Raw genomic sequence first — 25,939 nt, 5'->3', positions numbered from 1 at the left:
ATCATTTAAAACTTTAGTTATGAGGCAACGCCAGTCATTTCAGGGTTGGAACTCTCCAAACAAAAGTGAAGATAAAATATATCTGAAGTTGTTTGACCAATATGTATTTTGGCTGGTGCATTTTCTGTTCCTTTAAAATGCATAGAGTAGGCTGAACTGCTTGGTTTGGGTGGTTTTGCCTTAATTATCTCAAGGAAGAGGGCATGAGGAGGCAGGAGACCATGGCAGATGTTTTTTGCTGACTTGTCACTGGCAGAGCATCCTCAGAGTCCCTGCCTGAGGCAGGCATGGATCAGGAGCTTGTTCAGTGTCAGCACACCATATAAACAGCAGGCATGGGGAAACCTCCCAGCCCAAGGGAGCCCACACTCCCCAAATTCATACTCCATGGAGCAGTTCTTCAAGTGACAGTTTGTTTTCCACATGCAAAACTTACTTTAGCCCCATTCTTCATGTGGAATGAGGAATTGCTGGTAAATTGATGTCTTTTTTTTCCCCTCCCAGCCTTCTGCTGTTAAAATTCATTGCTTTATGAATTTTTGCAAAGGGCATAGGAGGGGAATAATATTCAAAAATACCTTCAAAGGCTCTCTCTTCAAGGGATTCTTATTGTGATGTCCACCATTAAAGAGTAATATTGTTGTCCATTCAATACCCTGTTCTAGAGATTTCATTGCCTCCTTCATCAGGATGCACAAAACCAGGCTGATAAAGAGTTTAACACGGTCTGTGATTCCTGTTCCATGAGCTCTGTGGTGCCTGGAGCTCCAGTGGGCACCAGAAAGCTGCGTTTAAAGCAAAGAAATACAAAAGAAAACAAAAGAATACAAAAGAAATACAGAGAAGTCAAATAAATACTGGTATTTTCAGCCAGGAATGACCAGGGCTGTTGGGTTTTTTCCTCTTTGTGCAAATTCTAAAGTATTGTACTACTCTAAAACTGCTGGCCATAAATACATCTCCAAACTTGCCACACTTTGGAGTTAGGAAAAGGAGTGCACCCATAGGAGGTTCTAGATTTCTGTTCTAGAGATTTGATTGCCACCTTCATCAGAGCAGGATGCACAAAACCAAGTTGATAAAGAGTTAAACATGGTCTGTGATTCCTGTTCCATGAGCTCTGCGGTGCCTGGAGCTCCACTGGGCACCAGAAATCTGGACTTAAAGCAAAGAAACAAATAAATACTGGTATTTTCAGACAGGAATCACCAGGTGTGTTGGTTTTTTTCCTCTTTGTGCCAGTTCTAAAATATTGTGCTACTCCAAACCTGCTGGCCGTAAATAAAAATCTTGCCACGCTTTGGAGTTAGGAAGGGCAGTACACAAATAGGGAGGCTGGATCCCCAAAAAGAATGCAAGGAGATTTGGCATTCCAGAAGAAAACCATTCAGAAACAACTGAATGTCAGAAGGTACATTGCAATATATTGTGTTACTCCAAACCTGCTGGCCGTAAATAAAAATCTTGCCACGCTTTGGAGTTAGGAAGGGCAGTACACAAATAGGGAGGCTGGATCCCCAAAAAGAATGCAAGGAGATTTGGCATTCCAGAAGAAAACAATTGAATGTCAGAAGGTACATTGCAAGTAGAACTGTACTGAGTAGCTGGAGAGCTGTAAAAGTTCTGCATAGCATAGTTATTTTATAGATCTGGAACATCTCTAAAGTTGCTGATTCTGCAAAGAGGATATAAGGTGAGAGATGCTGTAAAAACATATTTCTTTACAAATCCTCTGGTTTATAGTCTTGAAATGTAGCCTAAAATCTGCTTTCTTGATACAATGTGTAATCCAGAAAGGAAAAAAGTGGGGGAAGGAGTTTTCACTTCTGGGTTTCATATGAATATTCCCTGCCTTGCAAATCTCTTCCTTATGTTCCTGTTTTCTACTGGTAAGAGGAGAATTGAGTAATACTCCATATGGTAAACAGCAGTTAATTTGACTTCTTTGGATACGATTTTACTAGTCCTTTAAAAGTGTTTCCAAAGCCAGATTCAACAGAAGAAAAACTTAAACAAGTTCCTAAAGAAGTCTATAAAAAATAATGTTCCCACCCAATACAGAGGGTGGTTTTCTCTGGGATTTTCTTTGCCATTTTAAAATCACATGAAATGTGATGTGTGATGTCTGCCATCCCAGTGTTCTTCTGTCCCTGACCCCTTGCTCTGACACAAATGAAATAAACTGATTTTCACTTCACATAAGGAGTTTCTCAATGAACTGATTCTTCACTAGGATATTTTTCATTACCATATAGTTGCATTCATAGAAATGTCAGGTACAGATGAACTGCTTTCACATTAAAAACACTTAAAACACGTTAAAAACACATTAAAAAAATCACTTTTGCCTGCTTGAGGCTCAGTGTGTTCTTACACAATAATCAGTTGTTTGCCAAAAAAAAACAGTTCCATGTCACTTTGCTGTACCCTGAGTATGAAAAAAAGCACCTGAGAAAGAAAAAGAGCTCGCAGCTCCTGGCTGTCCCTGAGGTATGAATTTAATGGAAGGTCACTGGAGGCTCCATGTCTGTTCAAGAGGTGTTGTCCTGTAGTTTTCTCTGCTGCTGCAGTTTAACCTTGGAAGGAGCAACCTGGTGTGCCATTTGCCGAAGCAGAAATGTGTTGCTGGGTCAGCAAGAGTCTTTAATAAATATTAATTGTTATTTCCATTGTATTGTGAGATAAGGATGCAGTTGTGAGAGTCAGGATGTAAAACTAGGGGACTACTGAATTGTAATGTTTTTTGCTGGGTGTTTTTCCTGCAGAGCTGTCAAATGTGCTGACAGTTGACTTTGTAAATAAAGTGTAGTTGTTCCTGTGCATTTATGAAGTAAAAGGATAATGCAGATCAATCTGTGTAGGTGTTGAAATCGAAGACGTGAAAATACAAGGGGAGGCAGCCAAGAAATACTTTTTGTCAAATGGAAATTTCTGGACTTCTAAAGCCAACAGTTTGATTATATGAGACCAGCAGGCATCAAAGTGATTGACAGTCTGCATGCAAGCAGTGGGTGGCAGACGTAAACTCTGGATCAGATGGGGTTCTAAAATCTCGTCTGGTAAATTGATGATGATATATCCTGCTACCTGAATGCTGCTTTTCTTGTGGTAATTACTTTGGCCAGGTCACCTTTTAAAACACCTGACATGAAGCACATTCTAAAAAACAAATCTGGTTGTTTGTTCTTTTATTTTATTGTAGTGTATTTATGATAGCACTTTAAATAATTAATTTGTGTTTACCCGTTATACAGATTTTTGTCCTTAATTTAAAAAGGCCAAATTACTTTAATTAGAGAGAAAGTGTTACTCTTCATCTGCTCTGCTTCCTTACCTGATAGTGAGTATTGGTGTTGCTGCCTCTTCAACCATCTGTCTAAATTGTGATTTTCATTTATTTTAAAAGAAACTTGGCATTGAGATGGGAAGAAGTAAAACATTATTAAGAAAATAGGATTTAATATTTTAGTGTATTCAGGTTGACTTGCTTTTTTTTGCAATTTGTTAGGTAGAGTGGTTCTAAAAATCAATTCATTTTCTCAAAATAACTTTTATTGTGGATCTTTTGTATATGGGAGCATCCTTTTACCTGCTTTTCTTTAGTATGTGGGGTTTTTTAACTAAGATTGCATTTTTGAGATAATTTTAGGGGAAGAGGTTTGAGTGATGTAAAAGAATTCTTCACAGCTATGAATCTTGAGTATTAGCACCATTTGATTAACACTGCTATAATGTAACTAACTTTTTTCTGTGTGTTCTGAACTAGCAGAAGGAGGATCCTGCCAGTTCTGATAATGCATATAATAACAGATCAAGAGAAAGCAAACTAAAACTGTATTTGAAAGAGGGTTTGTTACTTTTTTTGCATTTGTTGGTATGAATCTGACTGCTGCCTAACCTTGGGAGATTTTCTTTAAGACCAGTGCATCTAGACTGTAGAACCATTAAATCACAGAATGGTTTGGCTTGGAAGGTCCTTCAAGATCATTTCAGTCCAGCCCCATGCCATGGGCAGGGACACCTTCCAGCAGACCAGGCTGCTCAGAGCTCCATCAAAACTGGCCTTGGACATTTCCAGGGATCCAGGGGCAGCCACAGCTTCTCTGGGCACCCTGTGCCAGGGCCTCACCCCCCTCACAAGGAAGAATTTCTTCCTAATATCCAATCTAAGTCTGCTCTCCCCATGTCACCTGTATGTTCTCTTCAGCTGCTGGAAGCCTCAGTTGGGTCACCCAATGCCTTCTCTTTTCCAGGCTGAACAATGCCAATTTTCCCAGCCTTTCCTCGTGGCAGAGGAGCTCCATCCCTCTGAGCAGCTTGGAGGCAGAATCACCTCCCTCCCCCTGCTGGCTGTGCTGCTTTGGATGAATGCTCCCAGTGTTCCATTTTGGGGCTGGTAGCAGAGGGAGGGCAGCAGCCTCCAGTTTCAGGTGTCATTTGGCTCTGCCTCTTCCTGTGTCACATTTCTCAGCCCTTTTCTTGGCACATAAAACTGGGGCTTTCCATTGCTCTCGCACACATCAAAGCAAGGAGTTGATGCTGCAGATTAATAGCATTAAGCAGTGTGGAATTCAGGGCTGGTTTTGCTAATTGCTGACAGGTATTAGCACCAACAATTAATGCAGACACTCAACTCTGACGATCTGAGCTAAACTGTAGATCAGAAGGTGGGTCCATCTGGGCTGACATTCTCTGCATGATAAGGACTTGTGTTGGTGTTTTAAGATGAGTTGTGAGAGCACCACATCAAAGTATTATATATACTCTTTGGTGTTTTTCTGTGGATAGTGTAAGGATGATTTTCCTGAAAAGCAGTAATTTATTTTCCTCAAAAGCAGTTGAGGCCTGCCTACTTTTTATAAATGCTTGAAGTTAACAACATGAATAATAGGCAATGATGAATTTAAAATGAAAGAAAAGAGGGATATGTGGGCTCTCTGCAGTTAGATCAGTTCCTCCACAAGCCTGATTGGCATCCACACCTCTAAATTCAAATACATTCCATCTGCACCAGGATTGTTAGTCTGGTTTAGGAGCAAATGAGCATTAGGTGTGGTTATTTCAAGAAAACAGTGTAGGGTCTTTTTTAAAGGATGTGAGGGTTCTGAGGAAATCCTGGGGTAATTTCTCATCTGCTTGTGATGCCAAACAAATCCCAAACCAATTTTATTTGTTGCTGACATTTCATTAATCTTTTGGAGACTTGTAGAACAACTTGCTGCTGTTCTTCTGAGGCAATATTATTATTATTTCTCTGAGGTGATCAGCTCCTGAAGCTGCACCCAAATGAACTGAAGGAGGGGAGAGCTCAGCCAGGCTCAGCTGTGCCCTGGGACCTTGGGGATGACAAGTGACACGTTCAGTGTTCCAGCTCAGTGCCACACTTTGTACCCCGTGTGTCTCTGGGCTTGAACTTCACGTCACAGGCAATGAATATTTTTAATGGAGTTTGTAGCCTTTTGTCTGAGATGAATGCAGGCCCACACATGCTGTAAGCTTCAATTAATTATCCTCTGGGGTCTGCTGCACATATTTGCATATGCTCTATCAGTGGACCACCAAGATTATTCAATTAAATCCTCACAATGGCTTTAAGAAGGCCAGTGATTAAAGCCTTAGTGATGACTGTTCATTTATAAAATAATTGTTTTTATAAATTTCAGTCTTGGTGCTTATTTCTTGCAAAATAGGAACTATTGGGAGGGACAGCTTGAAATACAGGATGTGTCTGAATAGGTACCACAGTCACAAATGGTAAACCTTTCAGCTGCTTTCTTCTCTCAGATTGCTAAAAGAAAGATTTTTAATCATTTCCCACATGACAGTGACTTGGCAGAAATTTATCAGACCATTTTTCTCTCTCAGCAGACTTGGGAAGTGTCTAGTTATGACCTGGTGTATTCTGATATAAGTGCTTGATAAACACGGTTTTCTTCTAAAACTTCTGCTGAGTTACTAATAGAAATGTGGTTTTATGTAATAAAAATGGCTGCTTACCAGAGGTGTGATTGTCTGGTGACTATGCCAATTCCCAGGTATCTGAAATGATCAAGAAATTGAAGTTGTGTAGCTGTCTGTTACACTTCTGTATAACCTTGGCTAAGGTGATTAAAGGATTGGTGTGATCTACAAATCTTAAGAAAACACCAAGTGAAAAAAAACCCAAAACAAAGCAACCCACCATTCATACCAAAAAAAAACCCTAAAAGCAAACCTGAGTAATGATAAATACTACCAGATAAGAGAAAAATGGCACCAAAGGTAGAAAACTTAAGACAAATAAGGTATTTAACTACTTCTGTTAATGAATGTTGGTTTTTTGGTCCCAGTGTGCTTAGAGAGATTTGCAAAGTGACACTGTGGTTTTGCCAAATGTTTGTTGAAATTCTGCTGTTGAATTTGAGGTAGTAATTCACTGAAATTAGACATATTTTCTATTTTGTGAATCTGTTGGATTTTTAACTCAAATTCAGGAGCTTTACTTTTTTGCAGTTCTATAGGAGGAGTTTGAACAAATGCACAACTGATTCCACATCAATAGGTATTAAACTGCTTAAATTGTCTGCATTCACTTTTCTTATAAGTATCTTTAGCCTTTTTTTTTCCGAAATATAATTATTGAAAATGTTAAAATTGCTAAGAGGAATTGCTATTAAAGTTGCTTTCTCTTGTAAAATATCTCTAATTTTCATACAGTGGAATAGAAGCATAAGTCAGAGCTGCCTTTTGAATTCCTTCTTCTATTTCTAAAGCTCACTCAAGAGCACATCTCACTTAGGCTTTTAATAAATGAAATGGGCCAAGGCTTGCATAACTGAGTTTGGTGGTATGTGGTGAAGATAATTTTCTGTCTAGTGAGCTTTGAAAACAGTAAAAGTTGCTATGTAGCTATAAATGCTAAAAGGTTTTTTTTTACTGAATTTGATGCTTGTAGTTGTAGAGGGGGTGACTAAGACAGCTCAATTATCTCTAATTTACTTGGTGTGATGAATTTCTTCTGGTAGTGTTGTACAGTGGTGCTCATGCAATCTGTGACCATTTGTCCCTTGTAAATTCAAGTCAGGTTCATTTCTTGTTCTGAAAATCTCTAACATTCTGTGTGCAAGAAAATACCAATTAGTCGTTTCTAATTAACCCCTATTAATGAAATGTCCCAATTTATTAGTGTGCTGATCTGAGTGGTCTAACCCCAGGAGCAAAGACAGCTTTTTCTTTGTTTTGGAACAGGGGTTTTTTGTTTGGCTTTTTTGGTTTGGGGGCATGTTTGTTTGTTTGTTTTGGGGGTTTTTTTTGGTTGCTTGGTTGTTTTTGTGGGTTTTTTTTAGTTGCCCTCTCTACAAGTTAGCTTTTATTAGTTCTACTCTCTCTACCTCTTCAGGAGAGGCTGCAGTGTCCCTCCTGCATCAGGGAAGCAAGATTTTGGAAAACATCTGCTGACAGACATCTGCTGTCAGTCTGCACAGAATGCCAGGCTGGAAGGACCCACAGGGATCATCTGTGACCCAGGCAGGGTCATCCCAGAGCACAGGGCACAGCATTGTGTGCCGATGGCTCTGGAACATCTCCAGGGAGGGAGATGACCTCCCTGGGCAGTCTTGGTCTGCACAGTCCACAGGGTGGAAGTTTTTGTTCGTGTTCAGGTGGAACCTGGGCAACAGTTCCAGCCCGTTCCTCTTGTCCCACCACTGCTGCACCTCACAGTGCCTGCTCTGAGCCCTCCCTGAAGAGAAGGACAGAGAGGGATGAGGTTCCCTCTCAGGGCTGAGCAGCCCCAGCTCCCTCAGCCTTTCCTCCTGAGAGATGCTCCAGTCCTCCCCCTGGATCCCCCTTTCAGGAGTGTCTTTTGTCCTGAGGAGCCCAGAAGTGGACCCAGCACTCCAGCTATGGCCTCACCAGGGCTGTGAGGAGGAGGGTGACATTTGCTTCCTTCCAGTCCTCATCTCAGAGATGAGGATGGGTGTGCTGTCATCAGCAGGAAGAGCAGCAGTCACAGCAGGGATCAGCAGCCAAACTGGAGAATCCAGTGGTGCTTCTGCTCCTCAAACCACCTGCTTGGACCATGCTGCTCCAAACCCTGGTTCTCTTCAGAAAACACATGGTGGGGTTTCACTTCAGAATTGTTACTCTGGTTCTTGGAGTCTCTCCAGGGAGTTCACCATTGAGGGATCCTTGGATTCCGAGTCTGAGGCTTGCAGACAGTTCTGCCTTCTAAAACCTACTTCACTATTCTCCTAAACTCAGATAGCAAACAGGGTGTTTGTCATTTTTACTGCAGAGTAATGCTTACAGAGTTTTAACATTTTCTTCATCTGCAGTGCTGCTGTCAAGGTACTGTATTAGCCCTTGTGCCCAGGGCTTAAAATGTAATGAAATGTTACATAAATTGATGACACATGGCAGGTTCATCTCACTAATTCCCACCACGGCTTTGTGGCCCTTACTGAGCCTCAGTATTTTACAATTCCCAGATGTGTTACCTACAAAGTGAAAGACAGTTCCCACAAAGTTCTGGGAACCCTGAAAACAGTAATTTTTTCTGACACTGGAGTGTTTGTTTAACGAGAGGAGTTTTTTTATTAAAACCTTCTCAATCTGTAATAGCGTGCATGCTGTTGTAGCAACTATTTCATCTTTGTATTCTGAAAGAGTTGTTTTGGTCTTTTTTTAATGTTTGCTCTTGCTTACGTAAACTTAGTTTTATGTTGGAAATCTGAAATGAGAGCATGTTAATCATATCTGCTCCAGTGAGAAGAAAGGCCTGTTTTCGTATGGATATTTTCACTGGGACATGAGTGTGGGTTTAGAATGGTCCCATTGAGAGGAAGGCTTATAATTTTGGGGCAGCAGCGCTTAATCTTTTGGAAAATAAAAATAAATTGAAAAAGCTGCAGTACAGTCAGTTGTATAGAAATGTCCAGATGCTTTTCACTACAGCAGCAGCAAAGACACCAAAGCTGAGGAGGACTTAAAAGGAAAGTCTACAGAACTGGCAGGTTGCCTGACAAAATAAACTCAGAGCAGCCCAGAAGAAATGGTGGCAGCAGTAACTACGGTTTAGGTGTTCCATTGTCTGCCAAGAAAATGAGTAGAATTTTGTCAGCACCTTCCCAAAAGCGTGTGCACACACAGAGGGTCAGGAACACTTTGTTCTCAGCAGCGTATGGGACGTGTTACAGGTCTGTCAGCACTTTGGGACTGGCTGTCTCCTCACCCCCACTTTTCCTGGGGCTCCCTGATGTTTAGTTACCACACTCAGATGTTTCCCTGTGGAGCCATGCAGCCCTGTTTCCAAACTTGTTGTTGAAAAACCTTAATTGAAAAAAGGCTTGTGTAATTCTAGGGTATGACAGCGCTGGCTAAAGAGTGCTTGCATTTGCTGTTTGCTGTAAAATGTGGCATTACAGATTCAGTAAAATAGAAGTGGCAGCATAGCCACAGACCACATCCTTGCTTGCTGTTGTGTAGGGACTGCATTTACTTAAATTTTTTCCAAGTTCAGACAACTCTTGGTTAGGTAACTGTGAGACATTCTTGTGCTGCAAAGCAAGCACACCAGGTAGAAATGGCTGATTTGATTCAACCCCCCAGCCCAGGTGAGGAATTGAAGGTTTTCATTCATAGAAGCCAAACAAATCTGTCCTAGACTGTCTTATGTCTGTTCCCAGTTGAACCTTACCTTTAAATCTCAGTGCAGAAATTCAGCATTAATGCAGAGAGAATGGTTTTATTGCTCTGGTAATCTTGGTCCTCCTACCTTATTTCTCATCTTTTCAAGTATTTTGCCATGAAAAATGCATAAAACTGCTTCTCATAAGAAATAACTCTCAGCATATTTGTGGGGATGGTGTGTATCCATGATAGAGATTAGATTGCCAGTCTGTGAATCTTAAGATGTTAATAAATGTAAGGAAACAGATATTTGGTGTAGCACTCTTCTGAAATGTGTTCTCCAGTGCTCATTTGTCAAAAGGATCAGTGTTCCTAAATTAAAGACATGGAGGCCTCTTAAAAGTTGTGTCCTGGTTTGTGATTTTGTTTGTATTCAGCCTTTGCTTTGATGGCCACATTGACAATAAGCAAATGAGAAGGCCTTAGCACAGAGGAACACATAAATAAAGGCTACAAAGAAAGGGCATGAGAGAAGCTTTGAAGTGGCATCTAGCTTTAATTTGAGTGGGAGAAAACCAGATGTGTGTTTGGGAGTTCTGGCCCAGCTCTTTTTTTTTTAAGAGGACAGGGAGCTCAACCAAATCATTCAATGGAGAGACCCCAAACCAACTGTTTCCACCCTGGTACTTTGATCTTTGTTGCCACTTTTCAGTGAACTGCTTTGTTCCAGAGGGAAAATGGTGTAACCCTTCATTTTAACTGTACAACTGGATTACATATCTCCCTTTTCCACTCCAACTGCAGTTATCTGAGTTAATTTCCTTTGCAATATACTGACAAAGATGATCATGACTTCAAAATAGCCAAACTGATCAGAGTTTTGATTTGGCTGACTTTTGTAATGCGTGTTAGAAGAAAACATTGATACACAGCATTTTGGGTCAGCAGTCCTGAAAATACAAAACGGAAAACAAAGAAACTTGCTTGTGTAGGACTTCTGTTGGCAAGCTCTGCACCTGGATTGATGTGCTTAGTTGCTGTTTACAAATAGAATAATATCTCTGAATGATATATTTGAGGACTTTTTTTTTTTTCCCCCAGTAGTCCTTGGTTCACATTAAACCAACAAAAAGATTGCTGTTGACTGTACATTTCGTGAGTAGATTAAAACTACACAACAAAGTTGTTGGTTTTTTTAACGTGTCTAGAAAATAAGTAAAATAATCCTGTCTTCTAAAGAGATTAAGAGTCTCAAAGGATGGAACGGAGAAAGAAAGTAGATAAGAAGGCAAATAACGTGAGTCACATTCAAGGTTGCTGTCATTTCTAACCTGAACAGGATAAATCCTTTTGCTCTGGGGGCTTGTCCATGTGCCAGAACTAAGCTACCTAATAAATGATGCCAAAGCTTGCAGCTTTCAGAGGAAAGGATTGGAAAGAAGTTTGAAAATTCTGGGGAAAAGAGGTCAAGTTAAGTTGGTGCTGTTAGGTTGGTACCAGTTTTGCACTGAGATGTCTAAAAATGGAACTTCTACCCGTGTGAGGCTATTTTAGTGTGGTTAGGGTTGCTTGTTTTCACATTTATCGTTGGTTTGGTTTTGATTCTTTATGGAAGGTATAAAACCACTGCTGGAATCAAGCAGAAAGAATATTATCTTGATACATGCAAGAATTATGCTTTATTTTGCATTGAATTGCTTCTCTCATGTCACCTTAATATAGATTTCTGGAGCCCAGCACATTCCAGTAGCAAATATCAATGAGGAATAGTTTGTGCCACATACCAAGTCTGGAGAATATGCTCATGAATAGTAATGAAATACACAGGGAATTTTTTTCCTGTAGTTGTCTCTAGTGCTTAGCATGCTGTTAATGCAGATCCTAAAATACTAAGGGTCAGTTAGGGCCTTCAGAAAAAGTGCAAAAGACTTTGTGTGTGGTTGTCCTGTGTTCTCAAAACATGGGAAAACTGGAAGGAGAAGGAAGAGGATGTACCTCTGCATAAGTGAAAAGTGACACACTGGCTTCTAGCTGGCTGTGTCAAAGTGAAACTCTCTCTTTCCACATAATAAAGTACAGACACATAAATATGGGGTTTAAACTCTGAATTACACATTGGACTTGGTATAAAATTGAAATTCGAGTTCTCAGTAAAAAAAATTAGGTTTTTGCTTTATTTCCCTGGGATTTATTCATTATACTGATGGTATTGATGGTATAGATTATTGTAGTATAATAAATGAAATTCTAAGTGTGTGTAGCCAGAAATTTCTACAGAAATGGATAACTGAACAGCTGTCTAAATTGGATGTTGAAGATTGTGAATATCAAACTGTAGCTTGGTTTGAATAAAACTCTCTGTGCTCTGCAAGATAGAGTTTGAAACAAATGCCTTAACCTGCTGTTATGTGGGAGGGTTATGACAATAATTATAAAGCTTCACTACACCTTGCACAAGTATTTTGAGGAGCCTTGTCAAAATACCAGGTAAATTACTGCCAAAACCGCAATAATTAGATGAGTAATGAAAAAGTTTTCAAATGGAAGTATTTAAAATCTGTTCATCCAGTTAGACATATTTACAGTCATCACTCTTAGTTGCACAAGCTGAATTTCTAGTGTTCACTCATGGGATTTCACTTGTGTCTAAACTGTGAAGGGATAGAAAAGGCTGTTTTCCCTTTGCCTTGAAGGGGGAAAAAGCCTGTTTTTCCTTTGCCTTGCCCTTTTAGAAGGAAGTGACTGTTCAGGTCTAGAAGGAAAGTGCTGTACAATCCTCAGGAGCATGGTTCATATCTGTGATATGTTTTCTGCCTTTTTTATGTAATCTCAACTCCCTCATATACATCTCAACATCTGTGTGACTAGTGAGGGAAATAGTGTGTTGTTCAAGGATTCTTTGGTGCTTTTGGAATGCTAACTTGATATATGACTCAAACCTGAAGCAAAATATTCCTGAGTGTTGCTTCCACTGCTCTCCTCTCCCGCTTTTCTGCCCCCTCCCTTCTTTCCCTCCTGGTTTTGTGTGGTTTCCCCTCTGCAGTCCTTGGGTGTGGCTCTTCTGCATCATCAGTGAGGTGCACTTGCTCAAAACACAGCATGTGACTCCTCTTGGGTGGACCCAAGTGTTTCTGGTAGTCCTGATCCACTTATTTCCACGGTTATGGATGCAGCTGACAGTCACCTGTCAAGGTTTAATGTGAATAAGAAGGCAACATTTTTGCAAAGCATTTTGGCCAGCTCATTTCCATAGTTTGTTGTTGGTTTTTTTTTTTTTTTCCCTCACTTCGGTGTGAGTTTCTGAAATGTCAGAGGGGAAAAAATGCTTTGTAAGGGAAGAAAAAGAGGACTCACAAAGGAAAAAAAAATTCAGCCAAAGAAACCTGGATGCTTCCTCAGGAATGTTTTGAACTCAAATTCTCTTTAATCTGATTTCCTTGAGAGGCATTGTATGACCAGGGCAATTGGGAATGGCACAGACTGTCCTCGGAGTGTCTCTTTCCTGTCTCCTGGTTGTAATTGATACGTTTCTGCACAGCAGCTCCTTCGGGGGCTAAACTTAGAAATCTGCTGAACTTAGAACAAAGATAAAGTGCTGGCAATTGCCAGCTCATCATTAAGCTCTGTAACATAGTCTCTCTATTTTAGGCATTACTAGGTTTCTAAAATCCCAGTAGAGGAAGTGAAAAGAATTGGGTTGTCTTTCTAATCTTGCACTCTAGGTTTATGAAGGCTTATTCATTCATTCACCATGAAAATAATGTGGATTTTTATTAGGCATTTGTTTGGAGGCACCTTTTAATCAATAACACTCTAAAACTGCAAACTGTTATGATCCAAAGAATTTTATTTTAAAAGTGGAGAATATTTAACCTGTTAAATTCAGGTTGTTTTTAAGCAGGAAGGGTGCAAAGCATGATATTTGTGAGATGAGCTGTGCTTCATAGTTTTGGAAGTTCAGCCCAGACATTTCTTTCCTGTGTGGCAGCAGCTGATATGTGTTGGATTTGGGCAGTTTCTTCCAAGCTGTGGGAGCTGCTGTGATCTATCAGCATCTGCACTTCAGGGGAATGAGATAATGCAAAGGGAGCTCGGATGAAGCTCAGCTTCCCATCCTCTAGAAGACACTTTTGAGCAGCACCCTGAATTAAAGTCACCTGCAAAAATAGAACTGTAATTGCAACCCCTCACTCTTACTCCAGTCACTAGGTATTGTTGTCTGTAATATTGGAAATTTTAAACCAGTGTCTTCGTGTCCTGAGGATGAAGACAGTCACTTTTGCAGTAGTGTTTTGTCCTTACAGAGCAGTTATATAACCCATGTTCATCTTATCGCTGTCCAGCTGAAACCCTATTAATGAATACGTAAAGTCATAATTGGAGTGAATTATTTATGTTCATGTATGAACTAAAAACACTTTTACTGTTTTTGAAATTCATGATTGCAAACCCAGTGCCAATGTTTGGCAGTGCCAATGAAGATTCTTCAATACAAGTTCTCATCCTTTGTGTGTGTGTGTGTATATATATATATCTACACACATTTGTGAGTGTGTACACTTATGTTGTTATATGCCATAATGAAATACTCTTAAATGTTTTCACTGAATTTATACATTTGATGTATTGCATTTACATAATTGAGCTGGAAAATCAAAACTTATTGCCTAATACTTTTCTCTCTCTCTCTTTCACAGTCATAATGAACGAAAAGTAACCTGCAAACATCCAGTGACAGGACAGCCATCGCAGGACAACTGTATTTTTGTTGTGAATGAGCAGTAAGTGCCTTCTGTTTCACTCTGTAAAACACAGGTTTTAAAGCCCATTAATAATGAAGTAAGATTCAGTGATTACTAGTGGCAATATTTATTTTTCCAAGTCAGATCAACATGTAGATAGTTTTACTTGTTTAAATCACTTGAAAATAGTGATAAATATTTTATACTCATTTTTAAGAGAGAAGCTGTAGCTCAGATTAGTTGTATGATAGAAATGCATCACATTTATGCACTGTATGAATTTCCTGTTGTCACTTTAATTACTCTGTAACTTTAGTAAACAGCCTAGATATTATATAACAATCAAATAAACTTCCAGAAAGGGGTGAATTTTGTAATCACTTAGGGACAAACTGTTAATCTATAATCTCCTAGGCCAGTTGGGGCACCTTCTGAATCATTGGGTAATAGGTGAGATTTGCTGTCTTTGCATTGGTGTTGTAGAGCAATACAAGAAGGTCTGCATGGAGCTCATGCCTGACCTCAGGATTTTGTTGGTGTCTGGGTTGAGTGTCCCCCCCACCACCACTGCTGTAACACATTACGTGGTGGCTCCAGTGAAAACCATCAGAACTGGCCAAATCCCACCAGTGTGAAAGGGGGGCAAAGCCAGAGGGGGCCTTTGAGAGCATTTCTTCCCATTTCCATCTCACACTCATAGCTGTCTTTTTCCCTCCCACCAACACCTGGCGCTAAGAGAGAAATTCTGGTTTTAAGCAACATCCTAAAATTCATCTGTAATAGGTTGGAGCTTAAAACACAGTGCAGGTAACTGTGCGATGAAGTGTGAATTGCTTTCAAATTGGAAAAGTAGGACACAGGCTGTACAAAGCTACATCTCGGGGTGCTTTTTATTAGCAGTCTGCACACACAGCATGTTCTAGTGCTATTACATATTCTATTTTCAGGACTGCTGCAGCAATGTCATCTGAAGAAAAGAAGGAGCGACCAGTAAGCATGATATGTGAAGCAACTAACTATAATCTGGCATCAGATTATGCTGCTCATCCAATGAGCCCTGTGGGCAGAGTAAGTCTTTATGTCCAAATAAATCAGAACTAAAATAATTCAGTTATTCCACAAGGTACTAGGCAGTGCTGTGTGTTAGTGTTCCACTGAAAAAGAGAAAGAAAGCTTATATATTTTTCAGGGCACTCAACTCCTTCCAGGTTTAATTTGGAAACTGAGGTGTCTCAAGCAAATTGCCACTGTAGCTGTAATTTTTTTCAGGTATCTCAGATCTTATGACTTAAACTGACCTTTCTGATCTGTGTGAACAGCAAAACCCTGAGTGGCTGATGAGGCACCTGGGCCAGCTCTGTTGCAGAAATTGCTCCATCACAAACAATTGCCTGGATGTGTCCAGGTAAAACAGAGAGGGTTGGGATTGTGTGCAAGGAGGAGTTGTGAGAGAGGTGGGAGGTGACCCTGTGCTAAACAGCAGGTGACATTGGGCCAGAAGCAAAAGTCCTGGAAAAGCAGATGTCCTGGCTTCCTAGAAAAAGTCCTGCTAAATGTTTGGGAGAATCCTAGGGCCACCTTCATTTATGCTTTACTTCTCCATTCACCCAGTTTCTCAGGAGGTTAAGGTAAATGCCCAGATGTTCTTACCAACTTTCAGGTTTATTGGATAAAGCTGATGAGCCTATTGCGTGCATTTTTATTATTTTTTTTTTTTTAATTTCAGCTTTCCTGAGAGAGAAGTGCACTTGCTGCAAAATTAAGAAGTGCCTTAAGTTCTCTAGGAGACCAAGAAAATAGTTTTGATCAGTGATGACAGACAAGAGCTGTCATCTCTTCTAGCCAGTAGTTAACAGTTAAACAAGGGGGAAAACCCTATGCTTTAGCTAGTAATTGAAAATGTTAACCCTGACAAGTGCTTTTTCAGTAAATTAATCCATCCTGCAAAGGAAAAATAAATTTTGGAATGTGTTCTAACTGAGCAAATTCCTTAATGTCAGAAACTTGGATTGAAATAATTGACTTACTGTGTGGTAAGAAACATTGCAAGGTTCCTTTAAGTGCATTTTGGGAACTTTTTTGTTGTTTTAAATATCTCATGAGACAGGCAGAATCATTGACCTGTGTTAGAAAACTGTTATTTAATGAGAAAATTGTCTTAATCTATAAATGTTGCTGGGGGGAAAAATAGAGAGTCACAGATGTATTATGAACAGCAACAAAATCCATCTCAACTTTCACATGATCATGGTAAAGTCTATGCAGGAAAACCAGTTTAAAATACAACAAAGTAGAAAACCCCCAAACAGTAGCAGTAAAAAACAAAACCAGCTAACCCCTAAAACAACAAAGCAAGCAAAAAACCCAAGGAAGTTTCTTGTTAGAGTCACAACAGTGATGTAGGATGCAATAATTACATAGCTAGTTCTCTCAAAATTCATTTTCTGGGAAGCAATCTCAGGTCAATATGCAAAATTAATTACAATTTAGGAGCACTTGTCTTACATTTTTCTCACTTCTCTTTCAAAAGAGAAGTTGAAAATGCCCTTCAGCCTAGTGTTTGTTTCATAATCTTTGAGAAGGAAATTAAGATTTCTATGGCTCAGTTACTGTGATTTCTTTTACTTTCATTGATTAATGACACTTTAATTTCCTGTGAAAATAACATTTTGAAAAAATAGACTGTTGCTCTACTTTTCATTCCTCCTGTTCTAGTTATTTAAATGCACTTAAAATATTAATGTGATTCTTGTGGCTGCATGTGTAATTACTGTACATCAGTTTTCAGATGTGCATTTGTCTGAATGAGTGCAACACCATTTAAGAAGTGTTGGTTTTGGGGAGGTGAATGTGGGGAAGTAGAGCCACAGCTATCATCAATCTGCCTTTTCTGCAGCTGTTCAAGGATAAGGAGTTGAATCCTTCCTAAAGATGACTATAGATATGGCCCATGGGTTTTACCTGGGTACAAAACTGATTTTCTTTTGTGATTTTACTCATGTCTTCAAACAGTACCTGGAATTCCTAACTTTTGACTATGTTATGTGGTTTGTAGTATTGTGTAGATATAGTATGTATATAGATATACATAGTATGTATATAGATATATAAAAATATATATATAATGTAATATATATAATATATAAAATTATATCTATCATTTTATGTATAGTATATATATTACATTATATATAAAATTATATATACACTATTTTTTATATATATGTGTATAGATACACTATTTTATATGGAAAATTATATGTATACAATACTATAAACTTCATGTTATAGTCAAAAGCTAAGAATTATTATTATGCATTATATAGAAAATTATATATATAATATCATTTTAATCTATAATTTTAATAATAATGCACATATATACAGTATTATATTAATATAATTGTAGTATTGTGTATTGTAGCACAGCAAAACAGGAATAAAATATTGGTGAGGGAAGTTACACAGAATTAATTACAGAGGAGAAGGATGCTTTGTGTGGTTGCCAAACCAATTTTTTTAGGTGGTTTTTTTTTCAGAGATAACTCATGGCCACACCTGATACTGGGATGTAATGAGGAATGGAAAAAAAACTGGTGTACAACTGAGGTTTCAGACAGTTGAGGGGTACAGGAGAAAATTCTTCCTTCCATTAATGTTAATTGATAGATGTGGAACTTGGAGAAGTTTCTATTTAGTGTCAGAAAGACTCTCTGGAGTCTCTTGCTGTTGCTGACCAGAGGCCAGTATGAGGTGAGGCAAAAATCAGTTCCTGCCCAGTAAAAGTGTTAATTCTAATCTTCTTTTCCCCCTGTATACATGGGGGAGCCAAATAACAAATTACAGCTCTGTTAAGTGCTGCTTATTTCCTGTAGCTTGAAGTGTAGTTCCAGACATGAAGGCACTAGCACAGACCCCTGGCTGTGAAAACCCACAGGCTTCAGATTGCTACACAAGCATTTATTTTCATCTCTCTGTGGCATGAAGAAATTGTTTTTGTAGTTGCCTTTTTTTTAATCTTATTTTTCTCCCTGCTGTTAAAATCACTACCTAGACAAACAGGATTATATGTCATAAATTGCTTTTTAATGTGTAAAGTCAGTCACATTTCCAGTCGCCCTCCATGGTGCAGATGTGCTGCTCTTCATTGCTGTCCTGATTATCAGCAGAATAAAGTGAACACGTTTTTCTCACAGAAAGTGGTGTGCAGTGTTAGCCCAGGACAGCTCCTGGTGACTCCAGGACGGCTGGGATGTTCCCCAGTGCTCACAAATATTAATCAGTTTGTTAATACATATTTCAGTGCAACCCAGCTTTGAATTGTTAGTGATTGTAGCCATTCAGGTCTGCTCAGATCCAGGTTAGCTGGAAATTTCTGAATAAAAGAAATTAAAATTATTATTATTCATTATTATTATTAAAATTCATTAGCAAACAACACAGTGAACAGGAGGGGTGTGAAGGGCATTCCTGGTGCTCAGAGCTGGGTGTCTGCACTGTGTTTTATTATTTATATTCAGACCAGCCAGTAGTGCTCCTTGTGCATTTTATATTTAAGTCCTGCCTAAATGGAATGAAGTTTGCTTTATTACACAAACCAATGCACACTAAGAGTGAATGATGGGGAGGTTTGATTCAAGAGCAGCCTCCTGGTCCAAGCTAAAATGCTGAGGCAGAAATCCACTCAGCTCATGGAAAACTGCAGCATTGGAAGGCACCAAAATTGCCTACAAAATGCAGAAAGCAGCATCCTGTTGATTTGTGGTTTGGAAGATAATGTAAGCCTTGAACACTGGAAACATATTTTTAAACAGAAGTTGAAAGTAGCAAAGATACAGATTTGTACTCTCAGAGTTTGCATGCAGAAAATTTCCTTATTAGAAAGGTTCTCAACATATATTTTTCAAATTTACGTGCAACAAATTTAATGTTAATTAATGTCTTTTGTGCTAGTTCTGAAACTGGGAAAGAAGCCTCACATAAACCCTGTGTTTTTCTCCCAGCTAAGCAGAGAGAAAAGCCACTTGCAGGCTGCTGAAATGTGCAGCCCCAGATACTGACTGGTGTGTTGTCCAGAGTTCAGAACCCTGCTGGCTGTTTGTTTTCTCAGTTTTGGAAAGCAGTGACCATCACTGGCTGGACATCCTGGCTTCTCTCTCAGCACTGGGTTTGTGCAGGGCCCTTCCCACAGGATCTGATTTTGGAGGCATCAGAGTTGCTGTGCCTTAGGATGGGTCAGATGGTACCAGGGGTGACTCTGCTTGCTCTGGTACCTTCTGCACCTTCCAGCAGGTGATGAGTGCTTGGATCACTCCTTCACTATCCTCTCTTTCTCTTTGCCTTCTCCAGAAGCTGGGCAATAGCAATATGCCCTGGATTTTTTTTATATATATTTTTCTTTTTTTTAATTTTTTTTTGGTGCTGTGGGGTAAAAAGTACTTGAACCTTTCAGTTCTTTATTTTTATTTTCCCTGCCACAGTTTGAGATAATTATGAATGAGAGACCAGGGATGGCCAGGGATCCCATAACAAAGGAGGAGGTGATCTAAAATCTGAGAACTCCTAATTAGTTTATATACTCACCTGCAGCGTTTCAGTGTCCCAAAATACTCATTGTCTTAAGGTTCGGGGTTTTTTGTGAAGTTATTCTCTTTATGCAGCTTGTGGCAAACTAATTACAAGTCATCTAAAGTGTTCTCTGTATTAACTAAAATTAGAGAGCGCTTGTGATGCTGCATTTAATTGAAGGAAGTTTGTATTCACAGTTGGTAGAATGCAACCCATTAAAACTCTGCTGTTGGATCAGTGAAATTGGAGTCAATATGGGTTTTTATCAGGCCTACCTTAGAGACAGCTGTCTAAATAATCTCAATTTGTTAGACTTGACAGAAGTGCTTGGTTGTCTTCAGAAGCATCCTCAGTGCATTAGCTATTTTTACAAATGTAGGAATTCTGGAGCACTCTTGAGGGGTTTTGAACCTTTAGTAGCTAATATTAGAGCAGGTGTGAGTGTTAGAAATTATTTCTGATCAAAGTGTTAGCACAGCTTTTGTGTGATATGCCAGTACAGCTGTCATACAGGTTAACAGACAGAGCTGCAGTTCACTTTATAACTGCATTTTATATGTTCTTTGTTATGGATTCCTTTTTCACAGCTGGCTGTCGTAATTCTCTTGGCTTCATAGAAATCTTTGTCCATTTATCACTGATAGAATTTTTCAGAAGAAAATGTGGAATTTTTTTTACTTTTACTTTCTTAATTAGGTTTTCAATTGCTTGCTTTTCAGAACTGAGTCAAATTTCTGTTATCTCCAAGGGAAATTAAAAGCACTCTGATTGTTTTTGTATTCCCTTATGATTCTTGCAAAAAAGAAGTATAAAATGTATTTTGTGTTGTAGACTCTAGACAGGCACACATAGCTTTTGTAATGTTATTTTTCTTTGGCTAAGCAGTGTTGTATTTTTCAGTTAATGGCATCATTGACAAAAACTGCACATAATTTTAAATCAAGTTCTCAGTTTATGATTTCTCAGCTACTGTGGGATTCTCTCTGAAGCATGAGTAAAACCCAGCTTAGTTCTGTGATGAGTGGTGAGAGAATTTCCATGTAGAAACCCCACAGCTCATTTGCAACAAAACCTGAGTGGTTGTCAAGCTTTCCTCCTTTAGGAATTTTGCATAACCTCATGATTAGTCCCAGTAGCAGAGATATGGAAGCTGAAACACAGGATTATCATATTGTCTCAATCCAAAGGGTGGATTTGAAATGCAGCTTTAAAAATTTACTTGAACTAGATTTCTTCTGCACAGGAGTGTGCTTTGCTGTATCTCATGGTGTCTGAGGCACCAATTCTTACAGGATTTAAAACACAAATAAATGTTCAGCTCCTTTAGATGCAGAGCAAACTTTCTAAATGTAGGCTGAGAAGAATGAAGTGTGAATTGGCAAAGCACTGCAGGTTTCTTTGTGCCTTTTCCAATTTCTTCTGGTTATTCAAGTAGAAGGATGAAATCTAAAATGCTTTATTTTTCTTACTTCTCTTAAGCATAGGTGATCATTGCAAAATTGTAAAAAGTAGAAGCAACAGCTGATATGAGCTTTGGAGTTCCATGGATAGGCTTCTTAGTAGACTTTAGTGCAAGCAAGTAAAATAATATTCAAACCAACCAAGAGATCACAGAACAAAGAAAGAATACTAAAATGCTAGTTTATTTTAGGAAGGGGGGAATTATATCTTGCTGGAATCTGAACAAGTTTTCATGCATTAGGTCAGTGTTGGAAGCAGGAAAGAGTGGGGTTTCTTGCCCAGGTGATGTAGTTTTTCATAGTTAATAATAGTTCTGTGAGTTTACTTCTCTTCCTACAGCTCAGTAGGCATTCTACCTACCTTAGAAGAAGGTCAGATATGTATTTGGTTGGGTTTTTTCTTGTGTAAAATAACCCCAAAACATCTTTTAGTACTTGTCTTGGGATTTATCTTTATATTCTCTGCAGAAGAAAAGAAAGAAATGCTGAAACCAGCAGAACCATTGTAGTAATTATTTATCTAAAAAAAGAATAGAGTTTGTGTTCTGCAGTCCCCCAGAGGAGCATGTATACGAAAAAGATCTTAGAGAAAAGAAAAGCATTTTGATTTTTGTACAGTTATTGATGTCATGCTTTCTATAACGTGTTCAATTCAATTTAGACATCACGATCTTCAAAGAAGGTTCATAATTTTGGGAAGAGATCGAACTCCATAAAGAGAAATCCTAATGCACCAGTTGTCAGACGAGGCTGGCTCTACAAACAGGTACTCAGACCCTGCTCATGCCCTTCTTTTTTTTTCCTCTACTGTGTTGTACAAAAGACAACCACTTCTATAAAATACAATGATAGCAATAGCAGAATGAAGCTATAAACTGTGTTCTTCAGTTCATTAACTCCTTAGTGCATATCGGTCTGATACAAATAAGGACATCAGACAAGTAAAGAATATTCGCAGATTATATATATACATGATTCTCTTTAAAAAATCTGAGCAGATGTTAGTAATAAATAGATGATTTCATTTCAGGTATGTAGAGATGATGGGACAAAAGGTGTATGACCTTTTTGTATTGGGGGTTTTTAAGTTTCTTTTGTTAGACTATGTATCTTTTTCTTTTTTCTAAAAGTAATGAGTAATATTTTCAACAAAAAATAGTAAGTGGAGCCATTTCTTCATATATTTCACATAGGTGTGTCTGTTTGCTTTATTCAAAGATAATCATGTTAAAACCAGAGATTATTTTAGGTTTTCCCATGCAGTGTGAATTAATCTGAAGTATATACTCTTCAATATTGGGACAGTGTTCTAGCCTGCTGTAAATTTGCTGTTCTGGTTAATATTACAAATCTGTTTTTAAAATCCACCAAGAACCCTTGGGAACTCATGATTTAAACTCAGCTGAGACAAATGTGTGTGTAATTTTGATCTACATTGTCATTTACTGTGCCTACTCAGATAGACTGGAATGACCTGCATACATTTCTGAGTGCTGGTGATGAGTCAGTTTTTAAAAACTGCTCAGATTATAAGATCTAGATGTGTCTGTTTAGTGGAAGATTTTCCCAGGTTTAGGCCTCTACTCTGAGAGTGAAGAGAATTCTGAGATGTGAATGCCAAGAGTGAAAAATTCTCACAAAGGTGATTTTGTTGCTGTTTTTTGGGGCACAGAATCACACAGTTGTCTTGGTTGGAAGGGACCTCATGATAATCTAACACAGTTAGCCAGGCTCAGCTAGAGCAGGGTCATAGAATCATGGAAAATCATGGGCAGGGTCAAGAATCATGGAAAATCATGGAAGGGACCCATCAGGATCATCAAGTCCAACTCCTGGCCCTGCACAGGACACCCCCAGAATCACACCCTGTGCTTGAGAGTCTTGGACAGGATTTGTCCAGCTGGGCTTTGAATCTCCTCACAGATGAAGAGTGCATCACAACCTCTCTGGCAGCTTGTGACAGTATTTGACCATAAAAATTTTTACCTCTGCTGAGGTAGAATTTCATGTTTCTTAATTTGTGCCCACTGTATCTTTCCTTGCCCTTGGCAAAAGTTTGGCTCCACATTCTTTACAGTCTTTCACCAGATGTTTATGCTGATAGGATGCCTCCTGAGCTGCTCTCTCCCCAGCTGAGCAGTGCCAGCTCTCTCACCCTGTTTCCATATGAAGATGCTCCAGTCTCTCAGTCATCTCCATGGCCCTTTGCTGGGTTCCCTCCAGTATGTTCATGTTTCTCCTGCACCAGTGAGCCCAGAGCAGGAGCAGCACTGCAGCCAGACCTCTGTGGTGCTGAGCAGAGAGGAAGGATGTCCTGGCAGCACTGCTCATGCAGTCTGGGAGGCTGCTGCCCTCCTTTGCTGCAAGGTGCATTCGTGGCTCATGTTGGGTTATTCCTCTCCAGAGGGAGGACCGAGCATTTCCCTCTGTTCAACTCCAAGAGATCCTTCTCTGCCTGATTTCCCAGCGCTCTGGATGACACCACAACCATCTGGAGTGTGAGGCACTCCTCGTAACTCTCACTGTGTGCCGACAGCTCAGGGTGAGCCCTGTGTGCAGCTCATTAATGAAGTTGTTAAATTGTCTTGGCCACGGTGTGAACCCCTGGGGCACACCACGAGGCACTGGCCACCCACTCCCTGGGGCTGGCACCTCAACCAGTCTTTAATAAATCCTCCTCAGGGTTGGAGATGGTTTGTGTGGGAAGCAATTTAAATGCTGTGATGTTTGATTGGAGTTTGTAAGAAAAGGTGCTGCTTTGTGCTTCCATGTTGGAGTAGTCATTGAGAGCCAATTTAGTCAATTTTATCAACAGATATGATCTTCAGAAATGTACAGTGAAAGCCTGTGCAGTTTCTTTCTGACAGTAAAATAACATTTATGTAATCACAGAGTGGCAGTTTTTGTTTAATTCAGGGTGTGCTGTCGCAATGTAGTGATCTTTTTCTGTCATTTTTCTGCTAATTTTTAAATCCAGAGGCAACTCCTTTTTTGAGAGATGTTTACAGTGAACATACTTTTTCTGAATAATGTTTCCTAGCTAACTCTTGGTTTATTTCTTCTTCTTTCAGCTCATTACCCCCACCCCCACCCAAAAAGAGCAGAGCTCAAAGTACAAGGCTAAAAATCATCCTGACTTTTCTTGGGCTGGGGAACTACCCCAAAAACAAACCCACCCCACAGTTTTTCATTAGAGAATCCCTCTTCTTCATTGTCATAAAACCTATTTACTACAAGAATATTGCTAAATTCACACATACTTTTCTTCTTGGAACAGATTAACATATTTATTAAATCTGATTCTGCCAGGATGTGTGTGCTGCAGTGCTCTGGCTTATTTACACTGCAGCAGTGGTGGCAGGCTTTCATTCTGAGTTGTGTGGTGTAAATTGGTTATAAGCATAAAAGAAAATTAAAATGATGTAGGAATAAACTTTATTTGGGAAAGAAATTTGCTCTACAAATGAGTGGTAGTAGAAGACAAGTTCAACAGAGAGTTTCTTCAGAAAACAAAGGAGGCTGTACCTGAACTGTTATCTTGCTCTTTAAGAGAATTAAGAGAAAAAAAGCTTTTTTTTTAATTAGTTAAACTGTAGATTGTAATCTCTACCATGCCTGGAGAAAAGGAGGCTCAGAGAGGCCCTCCCTACTCTCTACAGCTTCCTAAGAGGAGATTGTAGTGAGGTGGAGGCTGGTCTCTTCTCCCAGGTGACAAGAAAAAAGAAAACAGCCTCAGGTTGGAGGTTGGATATTGTGAAAAAATTCTTCACCAGAAGGGTTGTCACGCATTGGAACTGGCTGCCCAGGGAAGTGGTTGGGTCCCCAGCCCTGAAGGTGTAATTAGATGTGTTAATGTGGCACCTGGGGACATGGTTTAGTGGTGGACTTGGTGGTGCTGGGTACCAGCTGGGCTCGAGGAGCTACACGGCCTTTTCCAAGCCCAACAATTCCATGACTCCCTGTTCACCTCAGGATTCCTGGGTCACAGCCTTTGCTTGCAGTGGCAGCTCAGGATGAGAAGTCAAATACTTAAAACAGCCAAGAAATTGAGCTGGCAGCACACACGGCACATTGTGTGTCAAGTTTCTTTTTGCCAGGGTTGGGATTAAATCGCAAGACAGAGTTTCATGTTGGGACTCAGATGTTTATTAGTTCTTATCTATGTCACAGTCTCACAAGCCCTGAGTTCTACAGCACTTCACTCTAACAAACTAAAAATGGAGCCCCATCTCTCTCTCTACAAGGTTTTTAAGGATAAGCGGTCCAATTAAAAATGACACCTAAATTATTTTTATTTTAACCCAATAACCAACCATCCACACCACTTTTTATTCCAATTACACAAAACCACCCAAACCCATGGAGGAGAAGGTGAAGAAGAAGGACCAGCCTCCACCCTAAATCCTCCATCTTGCTGTATATATATCACTATATTCTAAAACCTTAAGCTCTAAGTTTTCTGCCGTGTGATATTACACACTTCTGTCCAAACTCCACACCCACAATCCCATTTCTATCATTCCATTTTGGAAGCTTCTCCACAGCCTCAGGTCAAATGCA

The 25,939-nt window shown here is 39.4% G+C and overlaps 1 protein-coding gene across 23 annotated transcripts in view; it reads left to right on the top strand.

The window, feature by feature from the left end:
• PLEKHA5 (pleckstrin homology domain containing A5) overlaps positions 1 to 25,939 on the top strand; it is a 159,759-nt gene that overhangs the window by 78,889 nt on the left and 54,931 nt on the right. For 21 of the 23 annotated variants that reach the window (XR_005627351.1, XM_039708024.1, XM_039708037.1 and 18 more), the window contains 3 exons: positions 14,307 to 14,390; positions 15,299 to 15,419; positions 22,041 to 22,145. Coding sequence is in view for 22 of the 23 variants with exons in the window: in XM_039708024.1 (XP_039563958.1) it covers positions 14,307 to 14,390; positions 15,299 to 15,419; positions 22,041 to 22,145 (310 nt within the window). In the remaining variant the exon portion in view is untranslated. Of the gene's footprint in view, positions 1 to 7,378; positions 9,903 to 14,306; positions 14,391 to 15,298; positions 15,420 to 22,040; positions 22,146 to 25,939 lie in introns of those variants that run through there. The other 2 variants (XM_039708028.1, XM_039708029.1) reach the window with 2 other exon arrangements.

The sequence above is a fragment of the Passer montanus genome, unplaced genomic scaffold (genome assembly GCF_014805655.1).
Source record: "Passer montanus isolate IOZ18808 unplaced genomic scaffold, ASM1480565v1 scaffold20, whole genome shotgun sequence".
NCBI classification, from domain to species: Eukaryota; Metazoa; Chordata; class Aves; order Passeriformes; family Passeridae; genus Passer; species Passer montanus.
Note: the sequence above shows the minus strand (reverse complement) of the source record. Positions and strands in the feature narration are given on the sequence as shown.